Source organism: Bidens hawaiensis, unplaced genomic scaffold, assembly GCF_021521415.1.
Source record: "Bidens hawaiensis isolate Kalapana, Puna unplaced genomic scaffold, B.hawaiensis_p1.1 tig00003058_1, whole genome shotgun sequence".
Taxonomy (NCBI): Eukaryota; Viridiplantae; Streptophyta; class Magnoliopsida; order Asterales; family Asteraceae; genus Bidens; species Bidens hawaiensis.
The window spans coordinates 577,142-597,945 of NW_027491165.1; the positions used below are offsets into that span (position 1 = coordinate 577,142).

Here is a 20,804-nt window from a genome sequence, read left to right on the forward strand (position 1 = left end):
TCATCTGCGCCGGCCGTTGCGACGCTGGTCAGAAGCGCGCCCCACCACCAAGGGCGCCCCTTGGTGGTGTTCAGCGCCCAACAGCACCCGCCATCTTTCATTTCCGCGCCTCATAGCGTACCGTCTAATAAACTAACTAACAATGCAAAAGGAACTCCTAACTACATGCAAGTGAAGGATGAATATTGAGCAAAGCTTTGCAACATGGAGATGAACCAAAACTAGTGTTTTGGAATATAGCACGTATCATGAGGCTTGAAACAAATATGACAAACCCGTTTCGAAGCCTTCCACTTGGTCATGAGGTCAACAAGCTAATCAACTGTAGAAATACACTGAAGTCATGTAGCTAATGCTAAAACCATTTCACGAAAATAATGTAGACTTAGTTCAAGATTTATTCATATGTGAATAAAACATTGTATTAAGAGTTAAATATGCAGCTCTAGTGTTGTCAAATCAAAAGGTGTGACGAGTGATGACAAGGGAGAGAAAAATGAAGGTCTTTAAAAACATGAGTTTATTACTTGTAACCCCGAATAGGGAGATTTAGTGTCGAAAAACATATAACATTTAACGGTAAAATGACAATCATGATGACAATCCACTTATATAGTCAACTTCAACGCAAACCAGAACAAGATCACATGAACATCAGATAATTAAGCTATTTGAAGAGGTACTTGAAGGTACCAAATAAAACCATTGACAACTATCTAATGCATGTACGCGATTTTCGACATTCTTTACTTAAAAAAAACTTTATATTGAACGGGTATTATATTTTAGTAAAGTAACCTCTAAATATAAGTAATTATTTTTCTTTATTAAAACCGTAAATGTGTTCATTACAAGCTCTTGGAGTCCAGTTTCATAATATGAATCCACAATATTTTGAAAGTGTGAAATTTCTAATCTGTTGTTTTTTTAGAATTGTTAATTAATATAATTTACATTAAAATAACATGAAATAATTAAGTAAAAAATTTTCCGCTAAACGAATCATGAAAATTAATTCCTGTTAAGTCCGGGGCCTCTTTCATGAGATGAAATGATTGAGAAAATGAAAAGAAATTGAAATAGAAAACAGGAAAAGAGAAACACGGTTTACACACATAAAGGATGATGCCAACATGTTTTCTAGATTATAAAGTGGGCCCTCAACAATCTTTATCTATTGACCCATTGGGTCTACGTATCATACCCGGTTTCATCCAAATGACACACCTCTTTTGGTGGTTCAAAAGTCTTAGAATATTATACCTATGGGTTGTATCAAAATGTATAAGATAGGTCAGAATGAGTCAAACTAAAAAAAAGAAAATGATTGAAACGGGACAAAACGAGTTGACATTTCTCATTTTTTTATGAAACGAGAAAAACGAAGAAAACTTTTTGGTATTTTTACTTTTTAAGTTTTTGATTTATATTTCGAGTTATAATTTTTTAATTATTTGTTTTGAATTTTTTGGTAAGAGGTTTTGAAATTGGTCAAAATGGGTAGACTTAATTAAGGTCTCAAAGTCCCAAACTTGGTTTTGTTATAGGTCTGGTGGTAAATTTGGTTGTTGTTATATTATAAGTCACGAGTTTGAGACCTGTAATAGACATATTTTATTTTATTCACTATTGTCATGAAATAGCCACAAAATATCATTTCGATTAAGACTCCAAAACCATTGGAATAAAGATGATCCTGCGCGTCACTGATCTAAATGATCGTTTAAAAGAATAATAAAATTCTATAATATGAAAATGGTAATGACATAAAATTATGATAAAACTTATATATATGTCTTGTTTATAATAAACTCAAAAAGTTATTTTTTAATATAACAAACTTTTGATTTTTTATTACGTGATGCGGATGTAATATTATAACTTGTAATTGGGAATGAGTTTTAACTTATGATTTTCTTTATGTTGCTACAACATATGTTATCATGTTCTATCATCATATTTGGGTTAAGCAACTATTTTAGCTTTGGTTGGATGGTATAGGCTTTCGTCTTTTGAGTATAAGACCAGGATTAAAATCGACCGTATTTATATTAGAAAACAGAAATGGATATATTTTAGTTACATATGATGGGCCTATATTTTTTATTCTTGAAACGGGCTCTTCTCCTTTTGTTTTCTGAGCCTGATATTGGCAGCTTGGCCCAACATCATTTTCATGATTGAAAATTGAAATTGAAGTAGTGCACAATCAAACCGAAAGGGATCCGGAAACTGTCTGGGTGAGTGCAATCCAATCCGTCAGTATGGAACCGGTTTGGTATATGATTTGAGTCAAACCCATCCGGTATGGTTTTCCTTTATAAATTGGTTTCTAAACTAGATCCGGCTTAGGTACAACATGTTTGAGTTTGTTTTGACTTGATTATAAATAGTGTCAAAACCGGTTCAGTTTGGCCCAACCACCCCCCACCCCACACTAGATTGGGCATCATTTTAAGTATGTAAAAACTTCACCAAATAATAACGTTTTTTTTTATAAATTTACTAAAGTATTACAAGTGCTTTGTTATTCTAAAGTCACTAAATTTTAATTAGGTGTTTTAATCTTGTGAAATTTTATTATAAATGTATTCTTTTTAAAACAAAATTACATATTAATAGAACATACACGAATCATCATCGTTATTATTTAGTGATAATTTTTTACCAAAAAGTTAACCTAAGTAGAAAATAATATAATAAAATGATTCACTATACACTAGCAAGTTTCATAACTTTTTTTCAAACTAACATATTTTTCTCTAGTAGATAGGATTTCAACTGCCTATAGTTATCTATCATTTTAGTTCCTATCAAAAACCCCAATAACCAGATAAAACCGGCCCAACGTAGGCATAACTTTACTAGTAACTCGGTTGAGTAGGCCTGTAAATGAATCGAACATTCAACGGGAAGTTCGTTCAATTAAATGAATGAACATGAACACATGTTTCATTCGTTCATTTACGTTGGTGAACTGTTTGTTTACATTTACACAAACGAACATAAACACATTCATTTACTGCTCTCGCTTTAGGCGCCGGTGCTGGTGCCGCCACTATTGCTAATTCCGACGATCCAGCCACTTCTATCAAGCTTTGCACCACTGTACCCGTTCGCCTCTTTCGCCTATCCGTCACCGCCGCCACAATTGCATTTGGTAGCTTTCTTTTATTATTGCATTCTTTTGACTAGTTAGGGTTCACAGTTTTACACGCTCTGATTGTTGTGTAGTTAAATCTCTTGTTTATTTTTAGGGGTTAGCTTGGGCCTAGGTAGGTTTTGGCCTAAAACAGAACCAAAAACCAAAACTTTCGGTCTGTTCGGTTTTGGTTTTGTCATTTGAGCTTGAAAATTTTGGGCTGGAAATTCTTTTTGGTCTAAATTTAAATTATTTTGTTAGTTAATAACTAATTAACTATTATATGTTTGAAATAAAAAATGTGAGTCACATATATTTGTTAAACAATTTTTAAGTTGTTTAAAATAAAATAAAAAATGAAAGTCTATGAATTTGTTTGGTTTGGTTTTTCGGGATTAATCACATGCAAAACCGAAACCAAAACCGAATCGTAAGTTTGGTTTTTCAGAAACAATAAATATAAATGCCGGTTTTTGTTTCACACTATATATCTCATAGAAAGTTTATTTTATATCGTAATAGAAGGAAAACGTATATCTGTTAATAATTACATTTATAGATCTTGGGGTCATAACATTACTATTCATGACCCGTTGGACTCGGCTAAGTAGTTCCATAGCAGAGGAACCTAAAAGTATCAAATGCTTGTGTAAACACGTGGTGGTTGCCATTTGTCAAGGCACACTTTTTTGTTTCATGCACACCTGTTGTTAGGTTATAATGAAGCGATATTTCATACAATCTGAATGACTTCTACCATGTATTGGTGCTATTTTAGATTATCAGTATTCACTACTGGGACTGTCAGAAGATAGCATTGAGAGGACCAAAGTTAAACATGAAGTCCACGCCAGGAGTGCACGTAGGCTTGAAGAACTTTGCTTTAAAATGGCGGAATATACATCAAGCTTGGCCAACATATAGGTCAACTGGTAGGATATATTCGAAAGCGCCTTCTTATTTGAAATTTTGAATTTATGGTTGAGCTAAATGACATTTTCCGGTATAGGAATATTTGGTGCCTCAAGAATACATCAATACATTAAGGGAGTCGATGTTGAATCGATGCCCAACATCTTCGTATGATCAAGTGTGCCAGGTTGTCAAGAAAGAGCTCGGTGGCCCACCTGAAGAAGTATGTATGCTAGTATGCTATGTCTATATTATTCTGATTGTTTCATCTCTTAATAGTGAGTTAAATGTTTATTTTACACAGATATTTAAGGAGTTCGATCCTGTACCTATTGCAAGCGCTTCCCTTGCTCAGGTTCATGTTGCCAGAACTCACCAGGGACAAAAAGTTGCTGTCAAGGTTTCAAATTGTTACTGTTATTTCAATCTTATTTTGATTATTTATATTGATAATTATTCTTTTTGCAGGTACAACATATGCACATGACAGATACCGCAGCTGCAGATTACGCAACAGTGGAATTGATTGTCAATACCCTGCATTGGATCTTTCCCTCATTTGATTACATGTTTATATCTCTAGCTGTTATTATTTTATGTTTGTATTTGTAAATGGAGATATTTGGCAATAACCATAGTTGTGCTTGGTTTGAATATAGGTGGTTGATAGATGAAGTACACGAGAGTCTACCTAAGGTTAGGGACTTATCTTTGACTTTCACTTTGACCTAATTACTTCTCAAGATGTTATGAACATCAAAAACCGGATATGAACAAATGTAAGGCTCTTTTGATATTGTTAATGAAGTTACAATGATGGTTATCAGGAACTAGATTTCTTAAATGAAGCCAACAACAGCATAAAATGTATGGATAATTTTCGAAGGTTATCTCCTCATATTGCAGAGTATGTTTATGCACCTGCGGTGTACTGGAACCTTAGTACCTCAAAACTGTTGACCATGGAGTTTGTGGAAGGCCCACAAGTCAATGATTTAAAGAGCATTCAAAAACTTGGCCTCAACCCTCATGACATCGCAAGGCTTGTAAGCTCTTTCTTTCTGGACAGAAAATTGTCATTATTTCCTTTTTTTTTGCTTCGTATGTTTCTGATTCTTGACAATACAGGTGAGTAAAACATTTGCTGAGATGATGTTTAAACATGGATTTGTGCATTGTGACCCACATGCTGCCAACTTGCTAGTTCGCACACTGCCTTCTCACAAAAGTGGCATATTTGGTATGACATCTAACTGTTAAACGAGACACTTGGAATCATACGTTTTAAACCGAGTTTTTTCAATCTAAAAGCTTTTGATTTTTATCTCGTTTCTCATACATACATAGCTTTGATCTAATTGTTAAGACCAAGATGATTTTTATATTTTAATATATATTAATAATATATAGGAAGAAAAGAGCCACAATTGGTACTGCTGGACCACGGTCTGTACAAGCAACTTGACATTTCCACTAGGACCAACTATGCTGCCCTTTGGAAGGTGCTTCGTTTTTCTAAAGTCTTAACGTTCTTTATATTTTCATACCGTCTATATGCCATTAACAACTGAAGCTTGTGCAGGCTTTAGTGCGGGCTGATGCGAAAGGAATTAAGGAAAATTGCATGAAATTTGGAGCAGGAGAGGATCTGTATGCGTTATTTGCAGGGATTCTTACAATGAGGCCATGGAATAGGGTTATTGACCCTGCAGTTGACCATCTTGCCATACAAGGCAATGATCACTCAGAACTTCAGGTTACCCCTTATAACTAACCTTGAATCATTTTAGGTTTTGCATTTTGACTGTGAATTGATGTCTTGTTTTTCAGATGTATGCTTCTCAGTATTTCCCTCAAATCACAGAGCTTTTGCATAAACTGCCTCGTGTCATACTGCTAATGTTAAAGACTAATGATTGCTTGCGTTCCGTAAATAATGCTTTGGTATGCTTCTCAGTATTTACCTGATTTATAAATGTCATTGGACCATGTATTATTTTAATTTGGAACTATGTTTATTGACAGATACAAAGACCATCTGTAGAGTCTTTCATTATCATTGGAAGAGTTTCTTCAGAGGCGTTAATTGAGAAGTTATCACATGCGAGTTCGCTCTTTACCTACCTATTTGTCTGCTTTGAGCAGATTTCATTAGAGGCCAGGTTTTTCATAATGCAGGTTGCCTTGTGGATGCTGCAATTCCGTAGAGCTTTTAGTTAGTACTGATAGATCATGGGCATTTATACCCAAGACTGAAAGGAATTATTATACATTTGTATTCTTTGGGGATGAACCCCTTGTTTCTAACTTAATACACATACGAATTTGAGGAAATCAGTAAACTAACGAACTTTATGTTCAGTTCACCTTTTGTTCTCCATATGCAGGCAGAAGTTGATTATACAAATCCATGTTATTGCTTTACATCAACAGAGTATAGAACATGAGAATGTCAGTTGTGGTCTATGATCATTATTTGAGACAGCTGCAACGCGTTTGCCTTAAGTTTGATTTATGAAGCAATATCCTGTTTCTGATATTTGTCTTCCGGAAACCAATTAGCTTAATTTCGTGACAAGATATTTGCAAGTATACCTCCAAAATCCTTAACGCATGAACAAATCAAAGTCTTGTAGATAAACAGATACGTTACTGAAAAGTCTTCACTATGACAGTATATGAGTGAGAATTTTTGGACCACAATAAATTGTAAGTCGGATGTTTTTATGATAAGACATGAAAATAGAAGTTTGAGGCCGTAAACGAATAGGCATGCGTGTATTATTGTATATAGGGGTGACAACCTTGACCCAAACCATTCCAAATGGGTCAATTTGGGTTGTTTTAAAATTCAAATGGGTTGATTTGGGTCATAGATTTTAATTAAATGAGTCAAAATGGGTCACTTGAAATTCCACATTCTTATTTTTGGGTCAAAATGGGTTGACAAATTTAACTACATGGGTCGATGTGGGTTAGTGTTTTAAGGAAAAGTGACATGTTTGGGTTGAAACGGGTTTTAGATTGGAACGATATCGGTTTAGGTTTCGGCTCGGATTAGCTTTCGTGCCGACACGAGTTTTAGCACTGGACGGGTTGGGTTTCGGTTTCTTTCGAGTTTTCGCACTAGACGGGTCGATTAAGGGTTTTGATTCATTTTCGTCGACATTTCGGTTTCGATTAATTTGTCAAGTTTTTTTTCTTTTTCTTTTTTTTTTTTTTTTTTTTTTTATGAACGAGGTTAACGGCGAAAATATTTTGGTTTTTTTACTTTTTTCGTTATTCGTTTATATTTTGAGTTATGATTTTTTATTTGTTTTTTTTGAATTTTTTTAAGGGATTTTGATCTTAATAGAAATCATAAAAAATATTCAAAAAAATTAATAAAAAAATCATAACTCAAAAAATAAAACAAAAACAAAAAATGTAAAAAAACTAAAACGTTTTGTCCGTTGTCCTCGTTCAAAAAAAATCGACAAATTAACCGAAACTGAAAAGTCGACAACAACGAAACAAAAACATGCTGAAACAAGCTGTTAAGTGATGAAAGGAAATGAAAAATCGCTAAAGTAATGTAAGGCCCCGAACCCGGTAGCCCTACTTTAGCGTCGGATTTACTCATAAACACAGTTCTTACAAATCAGAGTTCATTAAAACTTTCGCGGAATATAAAAACTTTCATGAAACATTACAACAATCCAAAACTTGCCTTAATTAAACATTTTTGTCTTTCAGAATAAACGTCAATTACATTAAAACATCTTGAGTCTTCAAATTCCAGTCTCCTATTCGCCCACCATGTGCCCGCTCAAGCTAGTTGTCTCATTCTACTCACCTGCGTGCATACTAAAAGTCAGCTACGCTGAGTGAGTTCTAGTTAATCGGACGCCATAGAATACATACACATACATACATATCCGAAGATACATATCCATACTTAACTAGTTACCCTTCTGTTCTACATACATACTTACTACCATACATACATACATATCTACAATCACTAACCTCAGTCTACCGAGAGTACGTTCATAGTCCGCCGTCTATACCTGTACTCAAGGTCGTGAACACGTAAAAGGTCCGCAGTCCTTACCTATGTTCACCATTTATGGTACGTGTAAGGTCCGCAGTCCTTCCCTATACCATCCTACATCCACAACACGTACAAGGTCCACAGTCCTTCCCTATGTTGCAACCTAAACCATAGCACGTACGAGGTCCGCAGTCCTCCCCTATGCTACCACAATACAAATACAGCACGTATAAGGTCCACAGTCCTTTCCTATGCCATCCTACATCCACAACACGTACAAGGTCCACAGTCCTTCCCTATGTTGCAACCTAAACCATAGCACGTACGACGTCCGCAGTCCTCCCCTATGCTACCACAATACAAATACAGCACGTATAAGGTCCACAGTCCTTTCCTATGCTGATGCCTATCTATAATACGTATAAGGTCCGCAGTCCTTAACTACGTTGTCGTCTATTATCTGTAACACGTATAAGGCCCACCGTCCCTATCTACGTTTACATCTATCATCTACTTTACGTATAAGGCCCGCAGTCCTTAACTACGTTGTCGTCTATTATCTGTAACACGTATAAGGGCCACCGTCCCTATCTACGTTTACATCTATCATCTACATTACGTATAAGGCCCGCAGTCCTTAACTACGCCATCACCAGCCGAGTCTATGTCCGACAGAAGCTAGAGGGATTTGCCATCATAACTTACTATGTCGAACGTAGAACTCACATACCATTCGTGTACCTGTATACACATACTTCACATATACAATAATTACATTATAGCATAAGAACACTCTAGGCGTTCTTTACATCATTCATTTAACAACCATACCCCTTGTCGATACGTGCAATATCCGAAGATCGTTCACGCCCCGACAAGTATTCATTTGTAATGTTCATACATCTTCGATATATAATATTCGTACATTTATTTTTGACTTGACAGTACGCGCAATATCCGAAGATCGTTCGCGTACCGACAAACAATCATTCATATCCATCACATATATCACATATGGCATACACTTATCACTTAGGATAAATGTATTAACAACATATCGAGTATGCACACAGCCCCGAAAACATAACAAGGAATGGGGCTAGAAACTCACCTGAACTCTGCCTCTTCCTCCGATAGCTGTAAATCCCTTCTTTAACTGAGCTCGGCTGACTGTATAAGTTACACGTATCAATACTTGCCTGATTTAATCTGGTGGCCTAGTATTAGCTTACTTTTACTTATCGTTTTTAATTTATTTTCTAATCGAACTTAACTTTAGGCGAAGTTAAACCTTAAGCGAACTTAGCTTTAGGCGAAGTTATCAGTCAGGCGAACTTGGCCGTAGGCGAAGTTATCAATTAGGCGAACTTGGCCTTAGGCGAAGTTACCAGTTAGGCGAACTTGGCCTTAGGCGAAGTTACCAGTTAGGCGAACTTGGCCGTAGGCGAAGTTGTCATCAAACGAACTAGCTTGCAGGCGAAGTTCATTAGGCGAACTTAGCTTGCAGGCGAAGTTGTCCAGCTGCAGGTACTGTTCGTCCTTAAATCCCTTAATCATCTTCGTTTCTTAACCAAATAACTCGATTTAGGTATCCACGGAATCGTCTGACCAGCGCCTACAAACCCCAACCATCAAATCGACCTAACATCGATGTTTAAAGGGTGCGATTTAGGCATATAGGTTACGGGTTCTTTTATCAATCGATTAACCCATCAAATCATATCCATTTTCAGTAAGTTTAGCTTTGTTGGATTCGTTTTTACCATACAAACACATATCTATCATTTCTATACTAATCCAAACCTAAACGAACAAGTTCTCGATATAAACGTACAGTAAATGAGTCGAACTACGAACACGAGCTGGTCTTGTTGCTTTGGTTCGTCACGACGATCTAGCACCAACGAGCTCGGGTCCTCGCCTTTGGATCTTGGTTCGGGTTGTGTGTGTTTTGGAGTGTGTAGAGATTAGGATGGATAAATGGATGGAATGGAAAGGATTGGGGTTTAAGGGGGTATTTATACTCCCTTAAGCCCATGGGCCGAAGGCCCATATTTCCTTTTGGTCCATATCTAATCCCATCTAATTATCCTACTAAGTCTTCTTATTTTGCTATTATTATCGTTCCACTAACTCGTTTATTTCACCCGACAAAATAATATAATAAATATTACTTTAGAAATTTCGGGATGTTACAAGCAAGCTGTTAAGTGCTGAAACGAGCTGGAAAATCCTTAAACGAGCTATTAGATGCTGAAACGAACTGAAAAATCGCTTAAACGAGCTGTTACGCGCTGAAACGAACTGAAAAATTGCTTAAACGAGCTGTTACGCGCTGAAACGAACTGAAAAATCGCTTAAACGAGCTGTTACGTGCTGAAACGAACTGAAAAATCGCTTAAACGAGCTGTTACGCGCTGAAACGAAATGAAAAATCGCTTAAACGAGTTTTGACCCAAACCCGTTTTGACCCGTTCCAACCTTGACCCGTTCTAACCCGAACCTGTTGACCCTAACCCGTTCCGACCCGAACCAAAACAACCATTTTTTAAGTGACCCGAACCAAAACAAAACCTTTCCTCAATCAATGATATGATGTATGAGTATGCCTATAGATGTGATCGGCTTGGTTCTGATTATAATCCAAAAATGATTAACCGGAAGACAAGTACAGATTGTTGTGATTGGAACGGAGTCACTTGTGACTACTCCACGGGTGACGTTATCGGTCTTGACTTGAGTTGTGGCATGGTAAAAGGTACTATCCACCCGAACACCACTCTTTTTCACCTCCCTCATCTCCAGAGACTCAACCTTGCTTACAATAATTTTACTCATTCACTAATTCCACCTAACATAGGCAGGGTTTTTAATAGTCTCACACATCTCAACATGTCTTCTTGTGGGTTTACTGGTCAAGTTCCCGTAGATATTTCACATCTTCATAAATTAGTGTCCCTTGATCTCTCTAGTGTTTGGAATAGTAACTTTTTCAATCTTGAACCACATGTTTTATACAATCTGCTTCAAAATTCTACGGTCATGAAAGAACTTTCCCTTAGTGGTGTTGGCATTTCTTCGGTGTTACCTACTAATCTTAACAACGCTTCTTCTTTAAAATTGCTAAATGTTAGAAACACTGGATTGCATGGAAACCTACCTAACAACATATTCAATCTACAATCTTTGGAAACCCTTGCCTTGTCATATAACGGTTTCACAGGGCATATCCCTTCAGAGATCACACTTCTTCCTAAATTGGTTTCACTTGATCTCTCTTGGAATGGGATCGATAATTTGCAGATGCAATCTCATATTTTCAGTATTCTCCTTGAAAATACCACTTTTTTGAGAGATCTCTGGCTTGCTGAAGTTGATATAGGTTTTGTTTTACCCACCTATCTTAATATCTCTTCTTCTCTAAGATCACTTAGTCTTAGCTATACCAACTTGCAAGGGAAGTTATCTGATAACATCTTAAATCTTGAATACCTGGAAGTACTTTGTTTATCAGGGAACAATAATCTCTCTGGTTCACTTCCCAAGGTTAACACAAGCACTAACTCCCCTCTCACGGTTTTAGACCTATCAGAGACAAACATATCGGGAGGGATACCCACTTCAATTGGCCATTTCAAGTCTTTAATTGACTTGGATATGTCATTCACAAGCTTATCAGGTGAGATACCCACCTCAATTGGCCATCTCAACTCTTTAGTTTTCTTGGATGTCTCATATTGTGATTTAAATGGGTCTCTCCCCAAATCCATAGGTAAATTTAGAAACCTAGTCTTTCTATATTTATCATCAAACATGCTTTCTGGAACATTGCCTTCTTTATTGTATACCCTTTCTTCTTTAGAATATATCAAGCTTGATAATAACATGTTCCAAGGAAATGTGACACTAGAGTTGTTTTCTCTTTCATCTTTAGAAGAATTATACCTAGCCAACAATCAATTAACCGGCCAGATTGATGTGCTTGATAATGGTCTCAACCAACAAATATTTCAACGGCTTACCAACCTTATCATCCTAGACCTTTCGTATAATAAATTTAGAGGTGAATGGGAGCTGGATACATTGTTATCAAGCCTCACAAACCTTGACGAACTCATTCTGTCACACAGTGGTATATCCGTTACCACCAATAATGCTCATCATTATGTCAATCCTTATATTGGGACCTTAATGTTGGCCTCTTGTAGTCTTAAGGTGTTTCCTGTGTCCGTTCGAGCCATGAAAACTATTGGATACTTAGATCTGTCTAGCAATGATATACACGGGCCCATTCCTAATTGAGTAGGAGAGATAGGAGGAAATCAGTTGCAACTTTTGGATCTTTCAAATAACTCGATAACCGGCACCATTCCAGATGTATACAAGGACTGGGTCAGATTAGAAGAGTTTATTTTGAATGGAAATCAGTTACAAGGAAAGGTGCCAACTTCTTTGAACAAATGTCAAAATTTGAGAGTAATTGATTTGGGAAATAACCACTTGAATGACACATTCCCTAGTTGGTTAGGAGATCTTCCCAAGTTACAGGTTCTTATTCTTAGATCAAACAATCTTCATGGTGGCATTGTAACCTCTTCTATGTTAAAATTTCCATTTCCAAGTCTGCGAGTTCTTGATCTTTCTCGTAATGGGTTTGTAGGCCAACTCCCTGCAAAATATTTTCTGAATTTCAATGCCATGATGAATGTGGTAAAAAACAAAACACAGCCAGAATATGTAAGAGAATATGCAGGTGCAGGTGTCATGTATTACTCTATCACTATTGCGATGAAAGGAGTGGAACAACATTTTTTGCGTCTTTCGGTTGAGTACACGATTGTTGATCTATCAAACAATAAATTTGAAGGGGCGATTCCAACCGTCTTGGGGTATCTGAACTCTTTGATAGTCCTCAACTTGTCCCACAACAATCTAACTGGTCGAATCCCACAAGCTCTTGGATATATATCAGAAATTGAATCATTAGACTTGTCATGGAACCAATTGACAGGAGAGATCCCACAAAGCCTTGTTGACTTGACTTTTCTTGGATTCTTAAATCTATCACAAAACGATCTTGTGGGTCGTATTCCACAAGGAAAGCAGTTCAACACATTTGACGAGAATTCATTTGGAGGGAATCCAAAGCTATGCGGGCTTCCATTGCCCAAAAAGTGCAGTGAGCGTCGGCATGAACCACAACTTGAAGATGATGGAGATGGAGATGAAATGGATAGTGGATTTACATGGAAAGTGGTGATGATGGGATATGGTTGTGGAACCTTACTTGGATTCGTGTTGGGATATCTCATGTTATCAACAGGAAGACCAAATTGGGTTAATGCAATTGCTCTTGCAGCAGACCAAATGATTGTGAAGAGTAAAAATAAGAAAAGATGATAAATTAGTTCATGAATGGTACGGTACGTGCTTCATATGTTTTTCCATTCTCTAAATTTGTGCAAAATGCCTTACTCTGCTATCTTTTATTTATTTATTTTAATAAAAAGAAATTCTTATGTAGGTAAAGAACTTTGGGGTGCAGCTGGACCTTTTAAATGTAGTGAATTATGTTGTGTTTTGAGTGTTTGTTATTATGTTGTTTACAAGGTGTATTAGCTTGGTCATGAGGTCAATAAGCTTATCAACTATAGAGACAATAAATTGAAGCCAAATAGTATATGCTAAACACATCCCAAGAATAGAATGTAAACACGTAAGCTCTAATATTGTCATATATAACAGAAAGTGTGATGACAAGGAAGCGGGGATAAATGAAGCGCTTTCATGAAAATATTAGTTTATTTCTTCTTAATTATAACCCCGAATAGCGAGATTGGGTGTTGAAAAACATAGTATAGGGGTAACACGACAATCATAATGACAACCCACAACATATGTAAACTAGACCAAAATCACGTGAACATCAGATGCTTAGCAATCAGAAGACGTACTTGAAGGTACCAAATAAAACAACTCATATCTATAGTGTATATATGCATAAGTACTTCTTTTTCTTTTTTAAAACCGTCATTGTTTTCATTCCTCATTTTCAGCCTCCGTTTCGTTACATGACTCCAAGATGATTTAAAAGTCTAAATTTCGGATTATTGCAGATTTGTTTTTCTAACTTACATTAAACAAATTTCAACTAATTAAATAATATAATTTTTTTAATGAATCATGAAAGTTAATTCTTGTTTAGTTAGGCTTTCTACAATGACATGAAGTCCTTCATTTCTTCTGCCCATGTCATATAAGATGTCCAAATTTTCTCTCTCTTCTGCAACAGGGCCGTGGATTTGTGGGCCTCTTCTCTCCTCTCACAAATATCTCTTTTTTCTCTTCTCTCTCCGCCCGTATCCAACCTTAACTTCAGACTTTTCCCATCTCTCTCATCTATTTCTCATCTAAGGCCTCGTTCCCAGTACCATACATTGGCGTTGGATTTACTCATAAACACAGTTCTAAATATCAGAGTTAATTTAAATTTTTGCGGAAATAATAAAAGTCAACCATTCATTACAAACATTCGATACTTGTCTTTTAAACATAACATAAAGTAGCTTATTAAAACATCATGACAAATCTTCTTTGGATGCCTGTCCCTTCAAATCATGCCATGTGTCTCTCTTTCAAGCCAGATGCTTCAAACTATTTACCTGCGTGCATACTAAAAGTCAGCTACGCCGAGTGAGTTCTATTTAATCAGGTAACATACAACACATTCACATACTTATACATACGCGTCCGAAGATACATATTATACATAAGTATATACCTTCTTTCTTTCTTTCTTTCTTTCTTTCATTCTTTATTTCTTTATACTTTTATATTTAATCATACTTTACATACTTATACGTTTTAAAGAGCATTACGCCCTACTTCCTCGAGTATTATTAGGGCTCGGTCCCCTTTTCTTCCTCGGATATTATTAGGGTCCGGTCCCTTATTCCTCGAGTATTATTAGGGCTCGGTCCCTTCTCTATGCAACCTTACCATACCTTTCTCTTATATTTATTTTTCTAAACTTTCATACATACTCTCAATCTTTCATATATCATTCATGCATTATATATAAAAGAATTCCATCTTCTAACGATTACCTTTCCTGTGATACGTGCAATATCCGAAGATCGTTCACGTACCGACAAGCATTCATTTATATGTTCAATAACTATCGCATAAATCATATAAGACATAAACTTACCATTTAAGGTGAGTGTATTAACGAACCACATCGAGTATGCTCACAGCCCTGAAAACATAACATGGAAAGGAGCTAGACACTCACCTGGGTCCCATTCCTTTAAGAGTTAATGGTAACTCCTTTCGTTAAGTGGGCGCGGTTAATTGTATAACAATTACATGTATCAATTAACTAGCCTTATCCATATAATATTTCTAGGTTATTGTAACCCCTAGCTACGGGGGTCCGGGGGCAGCACCACTAGCAGCGGGGTTCTAGGGGCGGCAGCCCCTAGCAGGGTCCAAGGGGCAGAGCCCCTGGCTGGGGTTAAGCTGCCAGGTCAGCTTGGAAATTTTTTTATTTTCCTTAGTAAGTCTTTACCAAAAACCTCATCTATAAACTGAAGTTCAATTGTTTAATCAAATCAAATCTTCATTTTACACGTTACCTTTCATTATTAATTATTTACTTATTCTTATCTTAACCGTCATATAAGTTCATATCTATTGTTTACGTATGTATATGTTGTTTATCTTTCGTTTATTTGGAAAATCATTTTTAACGTATAAGTTTTAGGGCGTGTAAGCCTACCTGGCGTATAAGTCAGTTCCAACTTATAAGCTTGTTCTAGCGTATAAGTTATCCCAACGTGTAAGTCAATCTAGCGTATAAGTCCTACATATACGGCATACCTACATACACGACGTATATACATATACGGAATGCGTACATACACGATGATCATATTTACACATTGAACATACATATACGCTACATATACTTATGCGCTCCATATACATACACGTTACATATACTTATACGCTCCATATACATAGACGTTACATATACTTATGCGCTCCATATGCATACACGCTACATATACTTATGCGTTACATAAACTTATACGGTGTACACATATGTGCCTTATACTTATATGGCCGCATACATATACACTGCATACTTCAGACCGGCTTTCTTTTTACGCGTTTTTGGGGTTTTTCTTTGATTCCGGCGCCGTCAGCCAACGTTAACCACCATGGTTGATCGGGGTTTGATTGTTTATGACCCGGGTAGCTTCGGGGTGTCAAGATATAAGCTAAGGTGGCCCTTAAGCTTGTTTTGGTTGATTACACACCCAAATAAAGCTATATCTAGATCCAAATGGCTCATTCGGCATCACGGGGCTGCGGTGTCGGGTTTTAACAGGTTGGGTTAGCTGATATAGATGATTTCTTACCTTCGGTCGGTCTTGGATCGTTGAATGGAACAGTGTAGAGAATATTTGGCTTAAGTGTGTGTTTTTGATGATGTAGGCTATGGTGGAAAATGGATGGAGATGGAAATGATTAGAGTTTAAGGGGTATTTATACTCCCTAAGCCCATGGACCTTAGGCTCATCTTCATCTTAAGTTCATATTTAATTTCCATCTTTTAGCCTACCATCCTACTACTACTACTACTACTGCTGCTGCGGCTACCACTGCCACTGCCACTGCCACTGCCACTGCCACTGCCACTGCCACTATAACTCAAACTGATTCTTCCAACGCAGTTAATATATTTTATTATTATTCTAGAATTTTCGGGATATTACAGTGGGTTAAGATTTTTGTGCAAGAATCTCTGAAACAAAGAGAAGAGAGATGGTATATTTGTGAGGCAAGTGTCATGTGAGCACCCAAAAACACAATTTAAAAATCTATTTGTTGGTGATGCTCTAAAGGGTGACGCCAACATGTTTTCTAATATTTTTAAAAAATAAATACACCAGTGGTTGCAAACAGAGTTGGGTAGCCCAAGCCAACCATCTCATGTCCAAGAAAAACCCCATTGCATGTATGCCCACTGCAATAAAACCCGATTGGGTCGGATTAAAACTTAAGACCTTGTGGTCCCCGCTCAAATCTTAACTTCCATCAATGCAGTTGAGCTGACAAAATGTTTTCCGGATTTGTCGACGACGATGTCTTCGACTTTTTTGAAGGCCTGGATGAGCCGGCTCGTCGGGCGACTGGAATGGTGGGTGATCCATTCCATTTCGCGCAATGGCGTAGTTTTTTCCAACATCTTAAATACTTGAACAGTTTCCCGTACCGTCTTTCGGGTTGGCCTTGAGCTTGAAAGTTGCTCAAGGCTTGAGATATGATGTCGTCGTCGTTATGCCGGCTACACCAACCGGGCCCGTGCACCCTGTTAAATATCTCGGCAAATTTTTGACAATCGTCGTTAAGCCCCTTCTAGTGGGCTTGAACCGCTTCTTTTCCCCAGTACTCTTTGGTTACCGGTTACCGCGAGCCAAACTTCAAATATTTTCTTCCAAAATATCCCGTTGGCTTGAAAGTTAGCTACAAATTAAAATTATTTGTCACAATTAGTATACATTTTTAATAAACACTAAATACATTTTTTATAAATAGTTAATATTAAAAAAATTACCGACGTCGGGATTCTCCGAAACGGCGATCCAAGCCCTTGCGAGGGCCACCTCCTCCTCCTCCTCGGTTCATTGCTTGTATGGATCACGTTGCGGTGTCGGGTCACCCGGTTGTTTTTTTTTGTGTTTATGGTTCGACTTTTGGCTTGAACCGGATGCCGTGTCGTTTGCGTCTCCGGCACTGTCACCGGCTCCGACTCTGATGGTGTAGACCCAAATGCCGACGTGAAGTTTTGGAGCATGAGGTAGTTGGCGTACATGTTTAGGTTCGGGTCGGAAAATTGAAACGGATAGTTCGGTTGGTTTTGGTTGTTCGGGTTCCATTGTAAGTTCATGTTCGGTTGGTTTTGCGAGCCATGGAATTGACCGAAAGGAGGGAATGGGTGGTTTGGGTTGTTTTTAGGATTCATTTTGCTAGATTTTTTGAAGAATTTGGGTATGAATTGTGTATGAAATGGAGAAGAAGGTGTATGTTTATATATATATATATTGGGAAAGTCTAGAATAAAAACACACTCCAGTTGTGAAAACCCTGGAAATTCAAAATGAGTAGTTTAGATGAGGCCACATATTTAATTTGCTTATTTTAATTCAGTAATCAAAAAAGGGCATGGTGGTCTTTTCCCATTACTTCTCTCTCTCTCCTCATGCACCTTTCTCTAATACATTAGATCTAATCTTCATCTTCTTCCCATTGCTTCTCTCTCTCTCTCTCTCTCTCTTTCATCTAATCTTCATCATCATCATCTTCTTCTTCTTCTATGTTTCACACAAAAAAGACACTTACAAACATCTTGATTTATCCTCAAGAACAAAACAGGGTATCGATCTATTGTTACCCTAATATGTGTTCGATCCATCCTCAGATATGTATATATCCTAATCCGTTTCAATCATATCTTACAGATCTGACGATTTTATTAGTTATTCTATTTGATACGATGACCTGGCGACATAGGTTTGCACCTTTTCGACGATGATTTGCCGGCGGCAGTTGTGGTGGTGTCGGCTAGGGTTTCTTCTGATGGTCACTGTGTCATCGTTGCCAGTTTGACGGATCTGTTCACCGTTGCCGTCGTGGAGAGAGAGTGGATATGTCTCCAGTTGATTTATATGTCTCTGGTTGGCGGATTTTGTATTCGGTGAGTTTGTTTTTTGCATTTAAACCCTACCAAGAAGCCGATAACAACCTCCACAATTTTCTTCTCCACCACAGATCTGAACAACCCATAACTCGCCTACCAAATCTGGTTTCCTTCTGGTGACATCACTGACTCGGGACCAAGGTCAAGGTTAAGTTTTTCCGGTGGTTTTGAGTTTCCATCGGAAGTCAAGCCGAAAAGTGTGACTCCGGTTGACGGATTTTGTCTCCGGTGAGTTTGTTCTCTACCACAGATCTGAACAACCCGTAACTCGCCTCTCTCTCCTAAGAGGAGTTTGTTTTTTTTTCGGGTTTAAATAAGATCTAAAGATTAAGATTTAAATGAGAGTCATTCCTAATAGGAGTTTGTTTTTTTGTCATCATCTTTTTGGTATATGGATTTTTTCAATATGTTGTTTATTGATTATGGAGTCTTGATACTTTATTTTAATGATAAAGTATGAGTTTGTTGTGTTGTGAGTCTTGGGATTTAAATGAGATCTAAGATATCATTAACGGATCGTTTTTAAACAAATAACATATGTTTTAATCAAGTAACATATATTTTTTACACAGTTAACATATGTTTTTTGAACATATGTTTTTTAACAAGTAATGTAACACCCCGACTAAAGCGGAAACGCCTGAGTGTGACGTAAAAATTGCTCAAAAACAAATGTGACACTGTTAAGTGACAATATTATCATTAATTAATTTAAACGTCAAGTACACAAATTTGTAACAAGAAATACAAGGGAAAATACAAGAACAAATTAACAACCTATATATTTATTAAAATACCCTAAGTTCTAATGTTTTCGCCATTTCATCATCTAATAAGTGTCCCTGTAGCATACATATAAAATAAAGTCAACTAATTGAATAGTTGGTGAGTTCACACAGTTTGATATAAGTACATAAAAATCTACAATTCCATGAACAAGTGTAAAAGCACATAAAGGTTATTTACACTAGAATCAAAGGTCCTGAGTGTAAAGAATAAATGAAGGTCTTTTCCAGTTGGGATTGTGCACCAACGTACTCAGATCGGAGTCCCTTTTCCACTAGAAACAATGGTCCTGAGTGCAAAGGGGGGCATATGATCATACTTATCGAAGAAATCCATGCACGTAATATTGTAGCAAGTATAAAGCAAATACACAAGTCCATGTAACGAATTGCAGTTTGTAAATAATGAATAAACAAAATTGTAATTTGGATAGGATATATATGCTACCCCCCAAATAGTTAAAAAGGGTAAAAAGGGGGTGCCAGAAACTCACATTTGATTGCAGACAGCTTGAAATAATAACCAAAAGCAAGTTAACAAACGAAGCAATTGAAGATACAAACGAAGGAGCTGAATCTCATGAAACTATAAATAATAACAAAGATACAAATCAAGGACTAACTATCGGAATTATAAAGTTAATTAACTTATGCCAAATGGGGACTTGGGGGATTTCTTTATTTAAAATGAGTTTAACAAAAATGAATTAAAGTTTATATTAATCATTTGGTATTTATTAGTTGAAGAATAATTCGTAGATAAATAATTATAACTTATTAATATTAAGATTAAATAACAATATTAATAACAATTTATGATAAAACGTTTTATTTTTATTATAGTAACATAATTAAATAATTTACTAATTAATTTAACTTAAATGTTTTGCATGAATTATTTTAACGAAATTATAGATATTAGTTTATGTTGAAATAAAATAAACAATAATTAATTATTTAAAGAAATAAAGTATACTAGTTCTATTATAAGAAATATTTAATTAAAACCATTTTGTATATATCATCGTATTTAAAATAAAAAGGTTTATAAGTTTATGATGATCAACGGATAATAACATCTAGGTAATATTTATATTTGTTTTTGCAAAATAACTAGTTTTGACATAATATTTAGAAATTCAAAGTGTTTATCTTGGATATCCA

At 36.4% G+C, this 20,804-nt stretch overlaps 1 protein-coding gene and 1 pseudogene across 2 annotated transcripts; both read left to right on the top strand.

Annotated features, from left to right (window-relative positions):
- The first annotated feature begins 3,920 nt into the window (after positions 1-3,920).
- Positions 3,921-6,755, top strand: LOC143622195 (putative ABC1 protein At2g40090). The gene is made up of 11 exons (XM_077093404.1): positions 3,921-4,074; positions 4,152-4,277; positions 4,359-4,454; positions 4,523-4,623; positions 4,714-4,750; positions 4,882-5,100; positions 5,183-5,294; positions 5,465-5,556; positions 5,637-5,810; positions 5,885-5,998; positions 6,080-6,755. The coding sequence occupies exons 2-11, from the start codon at positions 4,197-4,199 to the stop codon at positions 6,272-6,274; spliced, it is 1,221 nt and encodes a 406-aa protein (XP_076949519.1). The 5' UTR covers positions 3,921-4,074; positions 4,152-4,196; the 3' UTR covers positions 6,275-6,755.
- Positions 6,756-10,661: 3,906 nt separating this feature from the next.
- On the top strand, positions 10,662-13,795 carry LOC143622197 (receptor-like protein Cf-9 homolog; annotated as a pseudogene). Its single transcript, XR_013151652.1, has 2 exons — positions 10,662-11,698; positions 11,771-13,795. The product of XR_013151652.1 is annotated as a receptor-like protein Cf-9 homolog (transcript).
- The last annotated feature ends 7,009 nt before the right edge of the window (positions 13,796-20,804 follow it).

Coding starts and splice junctions, on each gene's coding strand:
- LOC143622195 (XM_077093404.1), top strand. CDS start 4,197: ATGTTGAATCGATGCCCAACATCTTCGTATGATCAAGTGTGCCAGGTT. Junction 5,295..5,464: donor TCACAAAAGTGGCATATTTG/GTATGACATCTA, acceptor AATAATATATAG/GAAGAAAAGAGCCACAATTG. Junction 5,557..5,636: donor ACTATGCTGCCCTTTGGAAG/GTGCTTCGTTTT, acceptor AAGCTTGTGCAG/GCTTTAGTGCGGGCTGATGC.